Below are 17,837 nucleotides of genomic sequence, written 5' to 3' on the forward strand. Positions count from 1 at the left end.
ACAATAGTAGTTAACCTGCAAGTGAAAAATGGACCTTCTTCTTCTGGAAAGATTGATATGAAACTGTAAAGGGCAAACCATCATTTGTGATGTTACCAGGTTCAAAGTTTAGAAAACATCTTGTGAGCCTCCAGAGAGGAAAAGTAAGTGACCTAAGCAGTGGAAAATAATTAGGCTGGTTTCAGACTTTTCCACTGCAACCTTTAGTGCAAGAAGACAATGAAGCAATGTCTCAATGTTCTAAGAAAAATGTTACCTAAGAATATCCCACCAAACTATTTGTCCTTAGAGTAAAAAGTTCACAGACATTTTAAAAAGCACAAGGACTCAGGGAACATAGCACACAAGGGATGGAAAGGAATATAGCTTAAAAAGAGTTGTATCAAAATTGTACATTCAAAACTAAAGCAGATGTAAAAAAAAAAAGAATAGGTCATTGGTATTAAATACTACTGGGTATATATCTAAGGTCAAACATAAGACACATAATTGTATAATGGGACAAATAATTGGTCTGGATCCAGATTCTTATATTATAGTTTCAACACTGATGCATTTTAGGTGTATAATCTTGGGCAAATTAATAATAAGAAAGATTTCAGGAGACCGTTGTGAAGATTAAATGTGTTATAATATGTAAATAAAAGTGAAGGAGACATTAGAACCCCTCAAAATATGTTAGCTAAAGCAAGCAAACGTGTATTCAGACAAAAAGAAAAATTATCAATCTCTGATAAGTAAAATATAACAAAATTGGAAAGTGAAAAGTACAAATGTAAATGAGTGCATATAAACTAGAAATATTTTTAAAAGATTTAACCCAATAACTTTCATAATTTTTAATCTTTAAATGGATAATTTTGGATATTTTCTGGATAAAATGTCTATCAAACTTTTACCAATTCCTTAAATTAAAGTTCAGTAAATTTTTCTCATATTAAATATAAGTAAATATTTTAAATAAAATATATTATATCATAGTATTATATCTTGTAATATTATTTACACCTACCTCTTTCATCCCTTTTTATCTGTAAATATGCAGAGATAATAACATTTTGGGTGGTAAGCATGTGGATGATTATTTTGCCTTTTTCTCAAAACTTATAGTCCTTGAATTTTCATAATGATGAATATGTATAATTTCTACCAAAATAATAAGCTTTTTATAAAAATTCAACATAAAAAAGACAAGTAAAATGTAACAATTCAGAGTCTCAATTATGATAAAATAAGCATTAACAGTATCTAAAATTGTTATTTTAATTTTTACTGATTAAGCATGAGTAATGTGAAAATGACAAGGAAAATATAGTATACCATAAACTATGCATGAAGCAGAGATTTAATGATATTACCATAACATCTTGTTCATCAATGATTTGTATATATCTTACATCCAATTCATTTGCAAGACAGATAAGAATCAGAAATTTAGCAAAAGAAACAGCCAAAATAGATTTCAGAAAGTCAATGCACAAAAGTTAAAAGACTTTGCGACTCATGACTAATTCACCCTTCTTTCACTAGTTTTTCCTGGGAACTACTCTTCACTCCCTTTTCAGTCTGTTGCAAGCTCAAGGAGAAAGCATTTGGCCAAAGGTCCAAGTCAGTTCATTGATTTATTCAACAAATATTTATTGAATGCCTAATATGTGCAATGTACTAGAAGTACAGCAATAAACATAACAGATAAACCATGTTTTGTGGAGATAACATTCTGGTGGAGAAAATAAATAAATAATTTATGCATTGTCATATAGTTGTAAGCGTTATGAAGAATTTGGTGCTCTTTTATATGGAGTGGTCAGGAAAGGAGTAACTGAAAGGTAACATTTAAGCAGAGCCTCAAATGAGGTACAGATTCAACCAAAGAGACACCAAATTCTCCCAAATCTATTGTTATTTTTTTGGTGTTTGTTTTTTAAGTGATGAGCCTATGATTTGATCAGAATCAATAGCACAAATGGAAATATTTTCTTGGGTTATGAGAATAAAAAATTGCCACTTTCTCATTTGATTTTCACCTAAAAAGATATAAGATATGGAGCAGATGTAGCCAACACCTCCATGTGGAAGACCACCAATTATGACATCAACCAAAAGGAAGTTCTCTGGAAAGAGAGAAACTTGTACTTTTCAGTTACTTGGGTCAATTACCTTTTTTCTTTTTTTTAAAATAAATTTATTTATTTATTTATTTTTGGCTGCGTTCTGTCTTCATTGCTGCTCGCAGGCTTTCTCTAGTTGCAGCGAGCAGGGGCTACTCTGTGCTGCGGTGCGTGGGCTTCTCATTGCGGTGGCTTCTCCTGTTGCAGAGCATGGGCTCTAGGCGCGCAGGCTTCAGTAGTTGTGGCACGCGGCTTAGTTGCTCCATGGCATGTGGGATCTTCCCAGACCAGCGCTTGAACCGTGTCCCCTTCACTGGCAGGCGGATTCTTAACCACTGTGCCACCATGGACGTCCCCAGTTACCTTTTTTCTAAGTCAGTTTGATTTGGAGTTGTCTATACTTCTATCCAGCAGTCTTAAGTGGTATGGAACTCTCTCAGATTCTCATCAAAAGTCTGTACTATATATCTTCGTATGTAACACAAGAAAGTCTTTAGCAAATAAACATAAAGCCTTGCTGCATGAGGCCCATGAGCAACGGCTTGAAAAGTGTCACCAACCAGACAGATTGGCAGTTAGCTAGAACAGAAAAATGCAATTAAAAAAAAAAAAAGAGAAAGAAATGAATTTAGCATGTTAACCAAGAACCAGTTATCATAAGTGGAAGTAATCCTATATATCTTAGACTAGCCCAAGGAAATCATTACAGTTTATTAAGTGATTGTTTATTATTTTGAATTACTTTGCACTTGATTCATACAGTCAATCATTAATTGATTGATTCATTCAAAAAATACTGCACAAAAATTGTGGGCCAAGGACTACTTTAGACATTAAGGATGCAACTGTGAATATGACCAGTAAAGATAATGCAATGTGGAGTTTGTATTCACCTGAGAGAGACATATATAAGAACAGAAAAATATAATAACAGGTTGTAGCAAGTGCTATGAAAAACAACTGTGGTGAGGGATCACCTTCTTTTCCCATGAAGGAAGTGGCTCTGTTTCGATGGTGAGGGGGACAGGGAAAGGCCCTTTGAAGTGACATTTATGCAGAAATGTACACTATTTAAAAAGTGAGCCAGTCATTCTAAAATAAGGGGCAACGATATTAAATGCAGTACTTGGAAGAAACAATGATTGGGCGTGATTCAAGAACAGAAAGGTCATCCATATGACTGCAGCAGAGTGACTGAGGGAGAGGTGTTTGATCTAAGCTTAGAGAAGTAGGTAGGCCCCAGCTGATGGGGAGCTTTCCAGGACATGGCTCAGGAGTTTAGATTTTGTTCAAAGAGAAATATAAAGCTACTGAATGTTTTCAATGAAAAAACATGGAGTTTTATGTATTTACATTGTAAATGACCTCTTGCTGGTCTTTGGAGAGTAAATGATAGAAGCACAAAAGAGGAAGCAAGGAGACCCAGAAGTATGCTTTTTTGGTAGTCCATGGGAGAGAGGATGGTGGAATAAAATATATTTTAAGTAGAACTGATCTCTTCGATAGATTGGATGGGAGAGACACAGTAAGGAAATGGAAGAAATCTACAATAATTGTAAGCTTTAGGCTGGAGTCAACTAGAGAGATGTGATATCATTTAATAAGATGCAGAGTAGAGGAACACAGTTTAGGGGGGATCCAAAGGTCATTATTTCAGGCATATTGTGATTTTCCAATTAGACATCCAAGTGAAGATGTCAAGTTCTAAGTAGTCAATGGCATAAAAGAGTCAGCAGCTCAGAGTGAACTGTGCAGACTGGAGATGTAATGCTAGGAAATTTAAACATAAGGCGGTGGTTCAGTGTTGTGGTTAAGAACTTGGGCTTTGCTGCCAGATGGCTTCAGCTCTGATTTTGGCTCTGCCTCTTACTAGCTGAAGTCATTTAATCTCCCTGGACCTTGGTTACCTCTCCAATAAGTGAGGATGATAAAAAAATGCCAGGCACATAGTGAGCATTCAAAATGGTAGTTATTAAAATTACTTTTGTTTTTGTTGTAATTTTAGAGTGGAAACAGACGAAGTCACCCAAAGACTAAAACCTGAGGTACTCCAACATTTATAGGCCTGGTAGAGAAAGAGACGGCTGAGAAAGGAATTGAGAAGGTATAGCCAATGATGTATGGAAGCCAAGGTGGGCTGCCAGGACAGCAGTAAAGGCAAAGCCAGAAAACTACCCATACAGAACCCCAAACTGCAGTACAATGAAGAGTGAATGGGAACAGAGCAAGAAGAAATAGAAAATGTATACCGTATTTTTTGAGAATTTTTTCTGTAAAAGGGGTCATAAAATGGGATAGTAGGAGGAGGAAAATGTGGAGTCTAAGAGACATTATTTTTTAAAGATAAGACATAATATCTGAAGTCATAACTGAAGAATTTATAGGATGACTCAAGTCTGTGGATACATTTTTGGACTCTGGAGTGTTTTAAAATAATTTGATTTTGAATTTTATTTTAGAAATGGCATGTGTTCTCACAGCTACTACTGTACCCATTTTTGTAGTTTCATTCAGTTCACTTGTGTTACGTAGAATGCCTGCCTGACTGTGCACAGACCATGTATGTCTGTACATAGAATTGACCTAGTAAGGAGGGGAGATACTGAGGGGGAGGAGATAATTAAAGAAGTGTAGACCTTGAGAAGAGGAAAGGGAATTAGATCCTGGGCATAATTGGGGGAATTTACTTTTAAATTCTTGCACTGTCACAGAAGGGAAAACAAAGAAGACACATACAAGTGCAGGTGGATTTTATAGTGGAAAGTTAATTGAACACTTCTCTGATGACTTCTACCATCACTCTGTTGATGTTCCGTGAGGAGAAAAGCAATATAAGACTTTAAGGACAAACAAAATGTTATAATGTAGTCATCTTAGAGTGTCGGAAAGGGAATCAACATCAGAAACACAGCAGATCTGCTGGCTAGGGTTGACGCTTATCTTTGAGAATTTAAAGTAACACCAATTGTTGTACATGATTTTTACTAGGAATATACAGCTGCTCAGATGCAGGAGAGAAGAGTTGGGTGTTGTGTTCAACCGAAATTTAAGTCTTCATAAATGAGTATGATAAAAGGAAAAAAAGAAGGAAAGCAGAAAGTGCTTGAAAGGGAGTAATTATGATAATGGTCCATCAAAACTAAAGTTAAGGAAGGATCTGAAGATAGGAGATTTAATAAACAGTGAAAAAGAGATGGAGTCTGTGGAATGAAGTTCTCACGAGGCGAAAGGAAAAATGATAACAATACCCTAGTAGTAGGGTTATATAATGCCTGGTGATAATAAGCTGGAGGGTATGACAATAATAGTGGGTAACTTTACTACACATCAGGAGATAAGGCAACTCCTAGGCCACCACGGTATGTGGATTATGCACATGGAAGCACGTCACCGGACATGATGAGCAGGTATCAGTAGAGAGTATGAGTGAGCCAGGAGCAAAAGTCATTGACAAGGAGAGGCTCGACTAGGAGGTCCAGCAGTTGGGGACAGGGAAGAGGTTGTAGGTAATTAAACCAGATGTCATGAGTTTCAGAATGGATGGAGATATTTTGAAAGAGTAAAAAGAAGAAATTGTTTGGAAGAGAAAATGTAGAGCAAGAACAGTAGAGTGTTCTTTGAGTTATGTGAGTGAAGAAGAAAACACAGCCACTACTTTAAAGGACTGCAGTGCATAACCTTTGTCAGGAGACAGCCAGATACTTTTAAGATTAAGAAAAGTAAAGGGAAATTTTCCAAGAGAAACTGAGGACAAAGGAGAGTTTCTGGGTTGCGGATCAGGCTTGAAAGTTTCTGGAAGAGGAGACTGGGTAAGATTAGGGAATACAAGCAGCACATGGTATGTGAGTTTATGGTGATGCTGGAAGACTTGGAGCTTTGGACTTCTGTTGATAATTAGGTATCTGAGGCAACAAGGGAATTCTTCATAGTGGGGTAGCTAATCATTTCAGGCAATGGTTTTATTCCTTATAATCAGTGGAGTGGGATATCTATACCGTCCTGCAGGTCTTACTGATGTGGCCTTTGGGGGCTGGGGACAAGGGCAGAGCGCAGTGGACTGTCCTCAGAGTGACTGCTCCTCTCTGCTCACCACTGTTACAGAACAGAGAGAAGGCACTCATTAGCAGAAGACCATTCTGTTTAAAATTAATTCTGTCTCAGCAAGTAGGATGGCATTTAATTAATTTTGTAGAGAGTTGTAGCCAAAAGGATTTGTAAAATGTTTGGGGACTTAAAGGGATAAAGGCATAAGGCCTCTGTTACTAGATAATACAACTAGTCATAATAACTGATCTCCCGAGGGTGTCTGATAACAAAGTTCAGGCTCTATTAAGAAAATTATCATGAAACTAGAAGACATTTACCAGGGATATGAAAGGCTAGAACTGGTAATTAATCCTCCCTCACTGTTCAACGGAGATTAGAGCCTCATGAGGTGGTTACAAATTTGAGCTCCCACCGTTCAAAACAGATTTTGAAATATTGGAGAGAGTCCAAATAAGAATAAGAGAAATTATTTTTTAAATTGTCCATTTTTAAAAAAATTTTTATTGAGTATAGTTGATTTACAAAGTTCTGTTAGTTTCAGGTGTACAACAAAGTGAATCAGTTATACCTACACATATATCCAAACTTTTTTTTTTTTAGATTCTTTTCCCATATAGGCCATTGCAGAGTAATGAGTAGCGTTCCCTATGCTATACAGCAAGTTCCTATCAGTTATCTATTTTATATACAGTAGCGTGTATATGTCAGTCCCGATCTCTCAATTTATCCCTCCCCTTCCCCCTTATCCCCTGCTAACCATAAGTTTGTCTTCTACATCTGTGACTCTACTTCTGTTTTGTAAATAAGTTTATTTGTACCCTTTTTGTTTTTTTAGATTCCACATATAAGCGATATCATATGATATTTGTCTTTCTGTGTCTGACTTACTTCACTCAGTATGACAATCTCCATTTTTATAAGGAAAGAGAATTTGGAAGAAGAGAATACTGACAAATGATCATTTCTGCTTTCAATTCTATATTAAGACTCGTACTTGTCTTAATCTAATGTTAATTCTGTATATAGTATTACTTCTATATATAAGACAAGTAATTTGGTTATTAAATTATCATGAAAAAACTGCATTTGTGCAGAGTGTTCTGAGGCCTATAGAAGACATCACTTAAACACCAATAGTTAAAGGATAGTGTGCAAATGTTATTTCTGGAAATAGTCTTACAAAGTCAGCCAGAGCCTTCCAGAAAGCAAGGAACTAGGTAGATCCCACCTCACCGTCACCTGACAATGTGTGCAAAGTACTAGATTAAATAATGCAGGAAGAGGAAGAAATATTAGATATTTTCATGGATATTTTATTCATCTATTTTTATTCTAAAGCATTTGAAAGAGCTGAAAAACTAGTGGCAGGTAAGCAGCTTTCGAATCTAAGTAACTGAGAGATATCTGCCTTTTTACGTTCACCGATATCCCGTAGATGGGCCCAGTAACATCTGGGAACTTGTCCCAATTGATTTTCTCTTTGTTTGTGTCACATGTGACACTGGATAATTTAACCTCTGTAAAGAGTGATGATCACTCTGATTGAGAATGTGTTAAAAAAAATTAACAACATATAAAATCATCTAACACACAGTGTGGGACATTGCTGCTGAACAGCGCCAGGGTAGGAATTCAGATTCAGGTCTCTTTCCAGAAATGCTTCTGAAAGCAGCCTCTACATGATGTGGTTAAGACTGCCAGCATGCAGGACTGCCAGGAGGAAATCACTGCCTCCAAGATGGCCTCTCTACTGCTTGAGAGGTCTTGGTAGATTTCATACTTTACCTTGTATCACTGCTTCCATTACAAGTACAGCTGGTCCCAAGAAAAATAATTCACACTGAGAACAAATTATTTGGAAGCAGGTATAGATGATGGGAGTAATGACTGAGAGTGCCCTGAACAGACGGGCAAAGCAGTCTGAGGGAGGAAAGATGGGAGGGAAGCAGAAAGGGGAAGAGAGTTCTGAAGACACGCCATCTCCTCCATCAGTTTGTCCAGGACCAACCCTATTTCCAAAGTCTAGTACGTAAAGCTATTCACCTCTGGTCACAAGGAAAGATTCCTGATGCACAGGTGAGAGCTAGATTTACATAACACATACCAGAATACAAAATGCAAGTTTTATCTTTCTCTAGAACTTTTGCAGTGTGAGTGGAAGTGAAGAACAGAGATTTAATACAAATATATTTTCTCTCCATACCTGTATTAAAACTCAGTTTCACAAACCATGTCAGGTACCAAAAGCCTAAAACAAATCTTGTACTCTGGGAGAAAATTTTTTTTAATGTAATTTGATCTGTTTGGCTCTGACAGATAAAAGAGAAGAAAAGGAGCCTTCTTTTCAAAACACTCAGATCATATTTATGCATTATTTCTGGGCATAATTTTTCATAAATATTCATGCAAGAGGTTCATGGTTTGATTGCTCTCAAAGCATTCCAAGCAATCAAAATAATTGTTTTGTTTTGTTTTATTTTTTGCTTTTACTTACCCAACATTATACAGGTAAGGTTTTTGCAACATTTACTAAACTTCAGTTAACATTAGTGAAAATTGAAGAAAACAATTCAAGATATGCAAGGTTTGGGAAAATTATTTCTTATTAGAACATTTCTGAAATATCCATCTATAGTATCACTGTTTACATTAATGTCTTAATTGGTGAATTGGTTATAGATGAGATATGTTAAAACCAACTTTTTCCATTTAAAATTTTTAAGGTGACACATTTGCAATTATACCTCCTTTAACATAATTTCAAGAGCTTCATATACTCTGTAGTTTGGATTCTACTGCTTAATTTGAGTGATTATAAAATAATTTGGAGTTTTTAGAGACTGAGAAGCATTTCCCAAGGTTAGCTTTTCCAAACAGAAAATTGAGTATTATAAATTCCACCTCCCACAGACCAGAATTCACAACTATTGGTCAGGGGCAAACACCACTGGCTCTGCGTCCTCAGTCACTGTGTGCCATTTCACCAAGTAGGAGCCAAAGGTAAGTTTTTACACTTGCTTTCTTCTCAGGTTATACACTTTTTTCCCTACTATAATAACCTTTAAAAAAATAATTCAACTTGCTTTAATATTTTGTGGTGAACTTTGATTCAATCAGTTGGGTTTAATTTTACTTTTTTTATATTTATATTATTCTTGGAAAATCCAAAATTCTGAATTAGCTTAGGAATTCATAACATACAGAAAAATAGTTGATCTTAATAGCCATGACAATAAAATTAGATGCCAATAAAATTATAGTAGTTTCCAATATATTCCTTAAGTCAGGTGCCTTGACATGGAACACATTCTTTGCCAGTATTGACAGGCACTATTGATTGTTATTGATTGAAATATTATGCAAAAGAAGAAAATGATAAGATTTCAGGTGTTTAAAATATACTGATGATTATAATTTACCATTTACAATGTCTTTTTAAGCTATATATTTTAAATTTTTATATAAGTATATGTATTAAAATGTCATTAAATGGTATAGAGCGGACAATATGTTTAAAGTTTCAACAAAGACATTACATTAAATACTAAAGTAAGTATTCGAAGGAAGGAACATGCTTTTTTAAACTACACATGGATATGTGTTCTTCATATTTCTAAGGTTCACAGACTGCCTTATTGATGATAGCTTTAGGGGATATGTCAAATGTAAGTAAACTCTAATATGCAGATATATATAATCAAACAGAGTATGAAGTGAGAAAAAGAATAAGCAAGTGCATAATTTTTTTGAACAATGAAAGTTGCCAGAACTGTACAAGGAAAATATATATTTTTTAGGTTAGTGGTGGCCACTGTTAATGCTTCCCATCTGAATATGGGAGAGTGGTTTCTGAAAGATTTGCAAATCACACTGTTTTATTAAGTAGGACTTTGTTGATAATTGCATAAAACTGTTCCAAATCTGAGATCCTGCAAAGACCTCTGCAAAGGCAAGTAAAATAGAGGCTTAGTTTATCCAGTATGAATAAAAAATTTATTTGAAGAAAGCATAGGAAAGGATAAAAAGGAGCTCCTTGTACTACTTCTTATTCTCAGAGGAATTTCATATCCTTCTGCCTAAACCTGCTTCATAAAGACTTTCTTTCAAGTAACTGAAGGTCAGTTTGTCTGCCAGTGCATTCAAGTTTAAAAGTAGTATTTATCATGAATTCCTTTTTGTATGTGTGCATAGGTACAACACCACATGTACTGTTCTTAAAGTAAACCCAAGAAGTGTATCCAAAATACAAAACCTTTAAAACTAGACATGCTTGATAAAAATTTTACAAATACCTTGCTTCCTCAATGAATGATCACTAGGTAACACTTTTCATAGGCCTAATTTAAATGTTTAAAATTAAACATAAGAGATTTTTTTCTAAACTAAAATGTATGCAAAGGAGTACATACAGAATTAAAATAATTAAAATGATAAGATCTTGACTGAATCTCCCAAAAGCATGATGTTATCATGGAAACTAAGAATAGCATTTATTAAAGAATTACAAAACAAAAGATTGCTCTAATCCCATGTGTGTGCAAATCCTCCTCTAAGGAAATCTTGCTAAATGGTGACTTTTAGACATGTATTCCTATTGATTCTGAGTTTAAACTTTAGATAGCCATTAAGGATTGAAATAAAACACTAAGGAATAAAGGAAAAAAATAATTTTCTTGTCTGCTCCATTTATTTAAGACAAGTTTTGAAAATATTGCATGAAATATTAATTTTATGTGTGTAAATATTAAATTATGTATGTATTAATGACACCCAGAGGCAACAAAGAAGAAGAAAAAAAAACCAAACCTTCATTATTTTGTGTGGAAAAAGCCCTAGACTTAAATGTACAAGAAACAGTCCTAGCTGTATTACTAGCCAGCTCTGTCTTGGTTTCCTCATTTGTAAAGTGGTGTGACAGTTAACAGTGATTATCACCATCATCATCATCATCCCTACATCCCAGAGTTGATGAAAGAATCTTAATGCTTAGTAAGTGGTAAAACTCTTAGATAATGTGAAGGCTTTTGTGAATAAGTATACCACAATCTTTCTGCATCTCATTTTCTCCATGTTTCTCTATAAAATAAAATCAATTTCACCATAATTCCAATATCTACCGTAAAAATGTGGATAGGTTTGTGAATTCATTTGAGTATCTGGCATCAATAGTCCTCGGAAGCCACACAATTTCATGTGCTATGTTATAAATTATCCATGGAAAGAAAGCTACCAGCTTGAGTTTCTCAGTATTGACAGTGATTTATCATTCCTATTTAGTGCAAACTATTCATAAGTTATTATCAATTAAATATGTATGTGTTTTAATATTTTATGATTAGGAAAGTTTGAAAAATGAAAACATTAGCAAGACTCGTGCTGGGACTTGTCGTCTTGGATGCTGCTGTGAGTGCCCCGACTCTAGAATCCATCAGCTATGACTCAGAAACCTATGACGCCACCTTAGAAGACCTGGATAATCTATACAACTATGAAAACATACCAATGGGTCAAGCTGAGGTAACTGATTCTTCCCACTCCTGAGACTTTTTAAAGCATTGTATGAGGAATTATTAGGGTTTCTTCTCTTTAAATAGATTTTTGTTTACTTGTAAGTGGAGATGTTCCATCTTAATAATTTCATATTAACTTTTTCTCCAGAACATGTTCAATGTGATGGAGGTTAACATTGGGAAACCCTTTTGCTTTCTTTATACTTCACTTTATTTTCTTTATATTTCCTCATAAAATTGAAAAATAAAAGAGTTTCTATCAAGTTAGAACAGAGAAAATTAGGGGAAGAGGCAATCAATGAGGAAAAGGTGAATTCAAATAGTACACATAAAATGATAAGGAAGTTTGGGAAGTTTGAAGTAAAGAAAAAAAGACATGAGATTAAAATGTAATAGAAGAAAACTAAAAGAATGCAGAAAAAGGACAATGATTTGAAACTTTACTGTATTCCAAGCGCAAATACGCTTCCCTAAATGACTGATTACCCTCAGCAGTAATGTAGGCATTGGCAAAGTTACAGACCATTACCTAAATCTGATATGACATGTTCCTAATTAAATGGTAGGCTTTTTACATAACTAAAGGATACAGACTAATTTTTCTGAATCAGAAAACAAGCAGACCTTGAAATGCTGGAGTCTAATGAATGTACAACATTGACAAAAACTAATTAAGTACAAATAAACCGAAAGGGAAATTACATCACCTTTACAAGATCAGAACATATTTGGGGCAGTCATTCAAGTGTAAATTTTCTTAGAATAACTACTTTTGATAACTAGGGAAATGAAATATTTAGACAAAAGCATGTATTTAAATTGTATGGGACTTAGATACATCTTTATTAAGATAGTAAACATTCTCATTATTGTTTATGTTGCCTTCTAAAATACAAGAATTAGATTTTCACAGTACAGTAGTTTTTATGTATTCTCCCCCTGCACTATTCTTTTCCTGTCTTTCTCTCTTTTGCCATCTGTCTCTCTCTCTCTCTGTCTATATTTCTCTTCCCTTCTTTTTAGTAAAGTTTCAGGCTTGACAGCAGGCCGCTTTTCTTCTGAACATTTAGTTATGACTGTTTTTAAGTCTTTATCAACATTCAGTGCTTGATTCATTTCACTGTGTGGCTTCTATTATGTGAAGGGGATTTTCTGTTGAGAATTTATAGTCATTAATACCAGTCTTGCTATATGTGATCTCTGTATCTCTAATCTAATGCATCAATGTAGAGTATAAGAAGAAAGTTTTTCAGTGCTCAACTCATCTGCCCTGTTCCTTTTTCCATCTTGCAGAAATATTTAAAAAAAAACAAAAACTCAGTGCATATCCGCAGTTATCTACCAAATTAAATATTTTAATTTAAACTTATTTGTCATTCTTCAAAAAAATATTTCATTGGATCGGTGAGTACCATAGTGAATTCTTTATCTTAAGTAGGGCTGGGGAATTTGGATTCAAGGGTTTATTTATTCACTTCCGAAGACCACATGCATAATAGAGGGACTACCATTTGAGACCAAGCCTACCCTAGGCAAAACTGTGAAGGACGTGAATTTTATCTGCAGACTGTTTTTAAGCTATTCCTTGCTGTCAGGATCCTTTTTGTTGCCCAGGAGGCCCTAGACATTCTCATGAGAGTCTGAAGTTCTTCCTACCATCAAGGAAAATTAAGCTAATATATATATACATATTAGCTTAATTAGCTTAATTATATATATATAATATATATATAATTATATATATTATATATTAGCTTAATTTTATATATATATGTATATATATGTATATATATATAAAGATGATTTATTATACAACCTTTCCTCAGTATTTGCTTATTCTGGAATAACAACCTTCCTGTAAGGTACTGAATATGTGGCATTGTATCCTTACACACCCTAGCCCTTACTTCATGCAAACATTTCTAATTTTCATACTGGCTAAGCCAGACTCAGAAACCCTAACAACTGAGGGTTCCAGAAAGCCACTGATAATCCCTTGTAGTTGACTGAAATATACAAGTCAGCCCTGATTTAACAATCCTTTGTGGTGAAGTCATCATCAGAAAACTGGTTTTAGGTAGATGATAGATATAGATACAGATACAGATATAGATATAGATATATACATGTGCTATAATAAAACTATAACACATTTGAAAACATCAACTATACATAATTTTTTAAAGACATTTATGAAGTTGTTCCAACAGCAAAAATCAGTCAACCAACCTACTCACCCACCACCTATTGGAAAAAAATCCCAAAACAAACAAAATCAATATGATAAAGAAAATTAGATGACATAAGGAACAAAATTCAGAACTTTAACTCAGATCTCAATAACTTATTACTATAAATTCTTTACAAACAAACAACTAGCATATAATTCCCTATGGGAAAATATGAAATAAAGCCAATACTTCCAGTCATGTGAATGCATTCTAGAATTTGGTTAACACGGCATGAATTTCTTGAATGCAGTCTTGTAAGTTCAGATTCTGGAAGGTCAAATAAACTTATTTATCTCGTCTTTATAAATTAAAGGCAGTGGTTGCACATGTTCTTGATCTTATGTGACACTTTTTGAGTGAACACTGATAACACACCCATATAAGGTCCAGTTGATGAAAAAGTTCATAGTAAATGATAGATATAGGGAACGATGGGATCAGATTCTTCAGTTTTTTGTCCTTGATGCCAAGAGTAGGGTTCTGCATAATTTAGCCTAGAATTTATTTCATCTGTACAAAAGACAACTTTATATTCTAAAGTTGTAAATTTATAGGATAACTGCTTCCAAATGCCAATTTCTTTCTTTTAAAGTCGAAGACTTGGCATCTTATGCCAATAGAGTAGACCCTTTGGTCTAAACTTGCAATGATTAATACTTAAGGCCTTTGATATATGTGGTAGGTAGAATTCTAAGATGTGCCCTAAGTGGCCCATCCCCTGATGTGTCCATGCTCTTTGTAATTGTTAACATCATGAATATATTGGGATATCACTCCTGTAATAGGTTATGTTATACGGCACAGTTGAAATTTAAAAAGGGAGATTATCTTGGTCAGCCTGACCTAAAGTCATGAGCCCCTTAAATCAGTGTCTTGAGGTTAGGGACAAAATTTGAAGCATGAGAGAAATTCAATGCAGGGGAAACTATTTCTGGCTTTAAAGATATCAATAGTTGGGTCTATGTTCATAACAAGAATGCAGGAATTCTCTAGACGCTGAGGAGAAGCTGACAGTCAGCAAGCATATAAGGATACAAGAAACTCAGTCCTAAAGATACAAGAAACTTCAAGTACTTCAAGTACTACATGAGGTTACAGCCCTGGCCCTCCCTTTATTTTGGCCTTGTGAGACCCTAAGCAGAGAACCCAGTCAAGCCATCCTTGGACTTCGGATCCACAGAAACTATGGGTTTAAAAATGGGTATAGCTTTAAACTGCTAAGTTTATAGCAATTTGCAATGCAGCAACAGAAAACTACTACAGTGTAATGATTTAAACTTTTTTTTCTGAAAGCCAGATTTGAATTACTATAAGGCTGCAAGGCTTCCATTTATGAGTCCAACAATTTATCTAGTCAGTGAACCAAACCACCCCTGATTCCCAGGGTTAGAATCTCAATAGAGCTTTATTGATTTCTATTGGTGGTAGTATATTCATTACCTCCTCAGTGGTTGGAAAAGGGTAATTGAAAGTATTTCTGTTTTGAAAATTATATGCAGCAATAGTATTTCAGACTCATGACTTATGTGATTTCTGATGATCTAGAATATCCAGGATCCACTGGATACTATGTTAGAAAAAGATTTTAGGCCCAGCAATTCCATCATAATGTTCTATATTAGCCAGTGGATACATTTGTTGGTATAACATCAAGTTGTTGCAGTTTTTACTGAGCTTTCATTTTACTTTAACGATATGGATGGGAACTGGTTATAAGCCACAAGACCAAAATGCAGACGTGTTGCTTACTGATGAATACTAGCTAACCCTGAGCACTTATTATGTGGCAGTAGCGTTCTAGGAATATCACATGTATTATCTCATTTATTCCTCCCAAAAAACAATGAAGTGCCATTATTATTCCCATTGAATATAGATGAGGATATTGAGACACAGAGCAGTTAAGTAACTTGACTAAGATTACAGTTAATCATAATGGGTAATCATAGTGATGTTCTCATATCAGAAAATAATTTCCAACAGACTAATGAAAGATTATATTATCCTCCCTCCGTTTTTTACCACTTTCTAATTGTCCTTTTAACTTGAAATGGTTTTGGTTGAGCTGAATGCCAGGTGCATTCTATACTGCACTCTTAGAAAGAAAAGCATTCTTCTATGGGTGAATAATGTGAACTAGAAGTAACATTTATAGACAACTGACTGTTATCTAATTACTGTAAGGAAAAAATGGCTTAGACTAACTACTTAGTTAGACTAACTACTTAGTCTATACTTCAAAGAATAATTGTGAATATGTATTTGCCAACATATATCTAAGTTATGAGTAATAACCTGAATATATACATATATACATATATATATATATATGTGGCTTAAGTTGAGACTGCGTTTTTGACCAAGGCAGGTATTTGTTTCCATTTTCATGCTATAGTTTTTGGGTTATTGATTTTCCATTCCTCTTGGGTCTAAAAAAACATTGGTCCTGACCATGAGTAATTTATTTTGCCCAGAAAAGTACTCAGTGACTATGTTAATATTTATGGAAGTTCTGCTGAAAGATATGAACTTCCATTCCTCCAAGAAATTCTCCTTGGCTCCAACCAGATAATTAGACTTCTCCTCACCTATATCACATTATTTAGTCTTACATAATTACCTCTACTTAAGTGAGCCTGCACTGTTCCTGAATCTTCAATAAATACCAGGAATGTTATACCCTGTGGTCCCAAGAAGCACTTGGTTGTATTTGCTGTAGGGTGGCGTGAGGGCATTTACAATGCCACACAATGCTCTTTCATGAGAACATGGAGGAACAGGTTGCAATTTTTGAGAAATCTGTTTATTTTCTGGGCCATACATCTTGTAACTAAGTGTGCTTATCATTTTGCTCAGAAAAATGGCTCTTAATTGTTGCCTCATTCTTCCCTGGTGTCATATTATTTCCCACACCTTTATTTTCCTATCATCCTAATCTCCTCATGGAGATTTTTTTGAAGTATTACCCTACATGCTTTAAAAGCTGCCTTATATACTTTCTGGAATGAGATAAGGTATGCATTCATAAGTAAATAACATTAACAACTAATAAAAAAAAAACACATCAGTAACAATTGGCCAATAGGAAATTTCTTGAATGAGGAATGCTTTTCTTGCTATTACTCTCCATTGATCTTAAAATGAAGGCCAGTTTTTCTCTTTCACAGAAAGAACAAGTGGCTAGATTGTTTAAAATTAACCCTATAAAGAAAACTCCCATTGAAATAAACACACTCAGCTTCAAAAATAGCATTTATGGATGAAGAAGCTATAAGCTCATCAAAGGGATGAAAATTAAATTTAGTTAAGTTATAGGAATGTGAGAGAACTCAGTGAAGGCAGTTGTATCAATTAACAATGGAGCAATGATTTCTTTTCTCTTGTCATAACAGGGTGTTATGCAACACATATTATTATTCTTTTAGAATACATATTGATGGTCTGTAACACCTGAAATTACTTAAGTAGAATCAAACTAATTTAGGACTACTTATAGAAAGCAACATCCACTTTAGATAATGATGTATAAGAAGGATCTTAAAATTAGGTTATCTAAGTATAATAAATTGGTATAGAACTTTGCTAATGCTAGAGGATAGTTGGTCTCAAAACTCATCTTTATACTTTCTGAACAAAAAGTAATTAAATTACAAATATTTCTACAATTTAGTTCCTCTGGTGAAAAAGGCATGCAATAATTTTATCTTTATATTTGGAATTATGTCTCACTTTGGCCAATTTATACAATATGTTTTAAAGTTTCAAATATATGGTTGGCATATAAAATACCTCTTATTGGAAGAAGTAACTTGTTAAAGTGTCAGTCAGCCTGAAGTAAATATTCTTTTTCAGGATATGGCAAAAAATAAAAGCTAATCTTTCTCTTTACCCTCCCTTTTCACTGAAGATCCTCTGGAGGATGAGAGGAAAGAATTTTG

At 34.4% G+C, this 17,837-nt stretch overlaps 1 protein-coding gene across 1 annotated transcript in view; it reads left to right on the forward strand.

Annotated features, from left to right (window-relative positions):
* EPYC (epiphycan) overlaps positions 1 to 17,837 on the forward strand; it is a 73,927-nt gene that overhangs the window by 22,307 nt on the left and 33,783 nt on the right. The window contains exon 1 of the mRNA XM_082419183.1: positions 1 to 11,675. This exon is cut by the window's left edge and continues 22,307 nt beyond it. Coding sequence (XP_082275309.1) covers positions 11,511 to 11,675 — 165 coding nt within the window. The 5' untranslated portion in view covers positions 1 to 11,510. The remainder of the gene's footprint in view (positions 11,676 to 17,837) is intronic.

Source organism: Balaenoptera physalus (genome assembly GCF_965194825.1).
Source record: "Balaenoptera physalus genome assembly, chromosome: 13".
Taxonomy (NCBI): domain Eukaryota; kingdom Metazoa; phylum Chordata; class Mammalia; order Artiodactyla; family Balaenopteridae; genus Balaenoptera; species Balaenoptera physalus.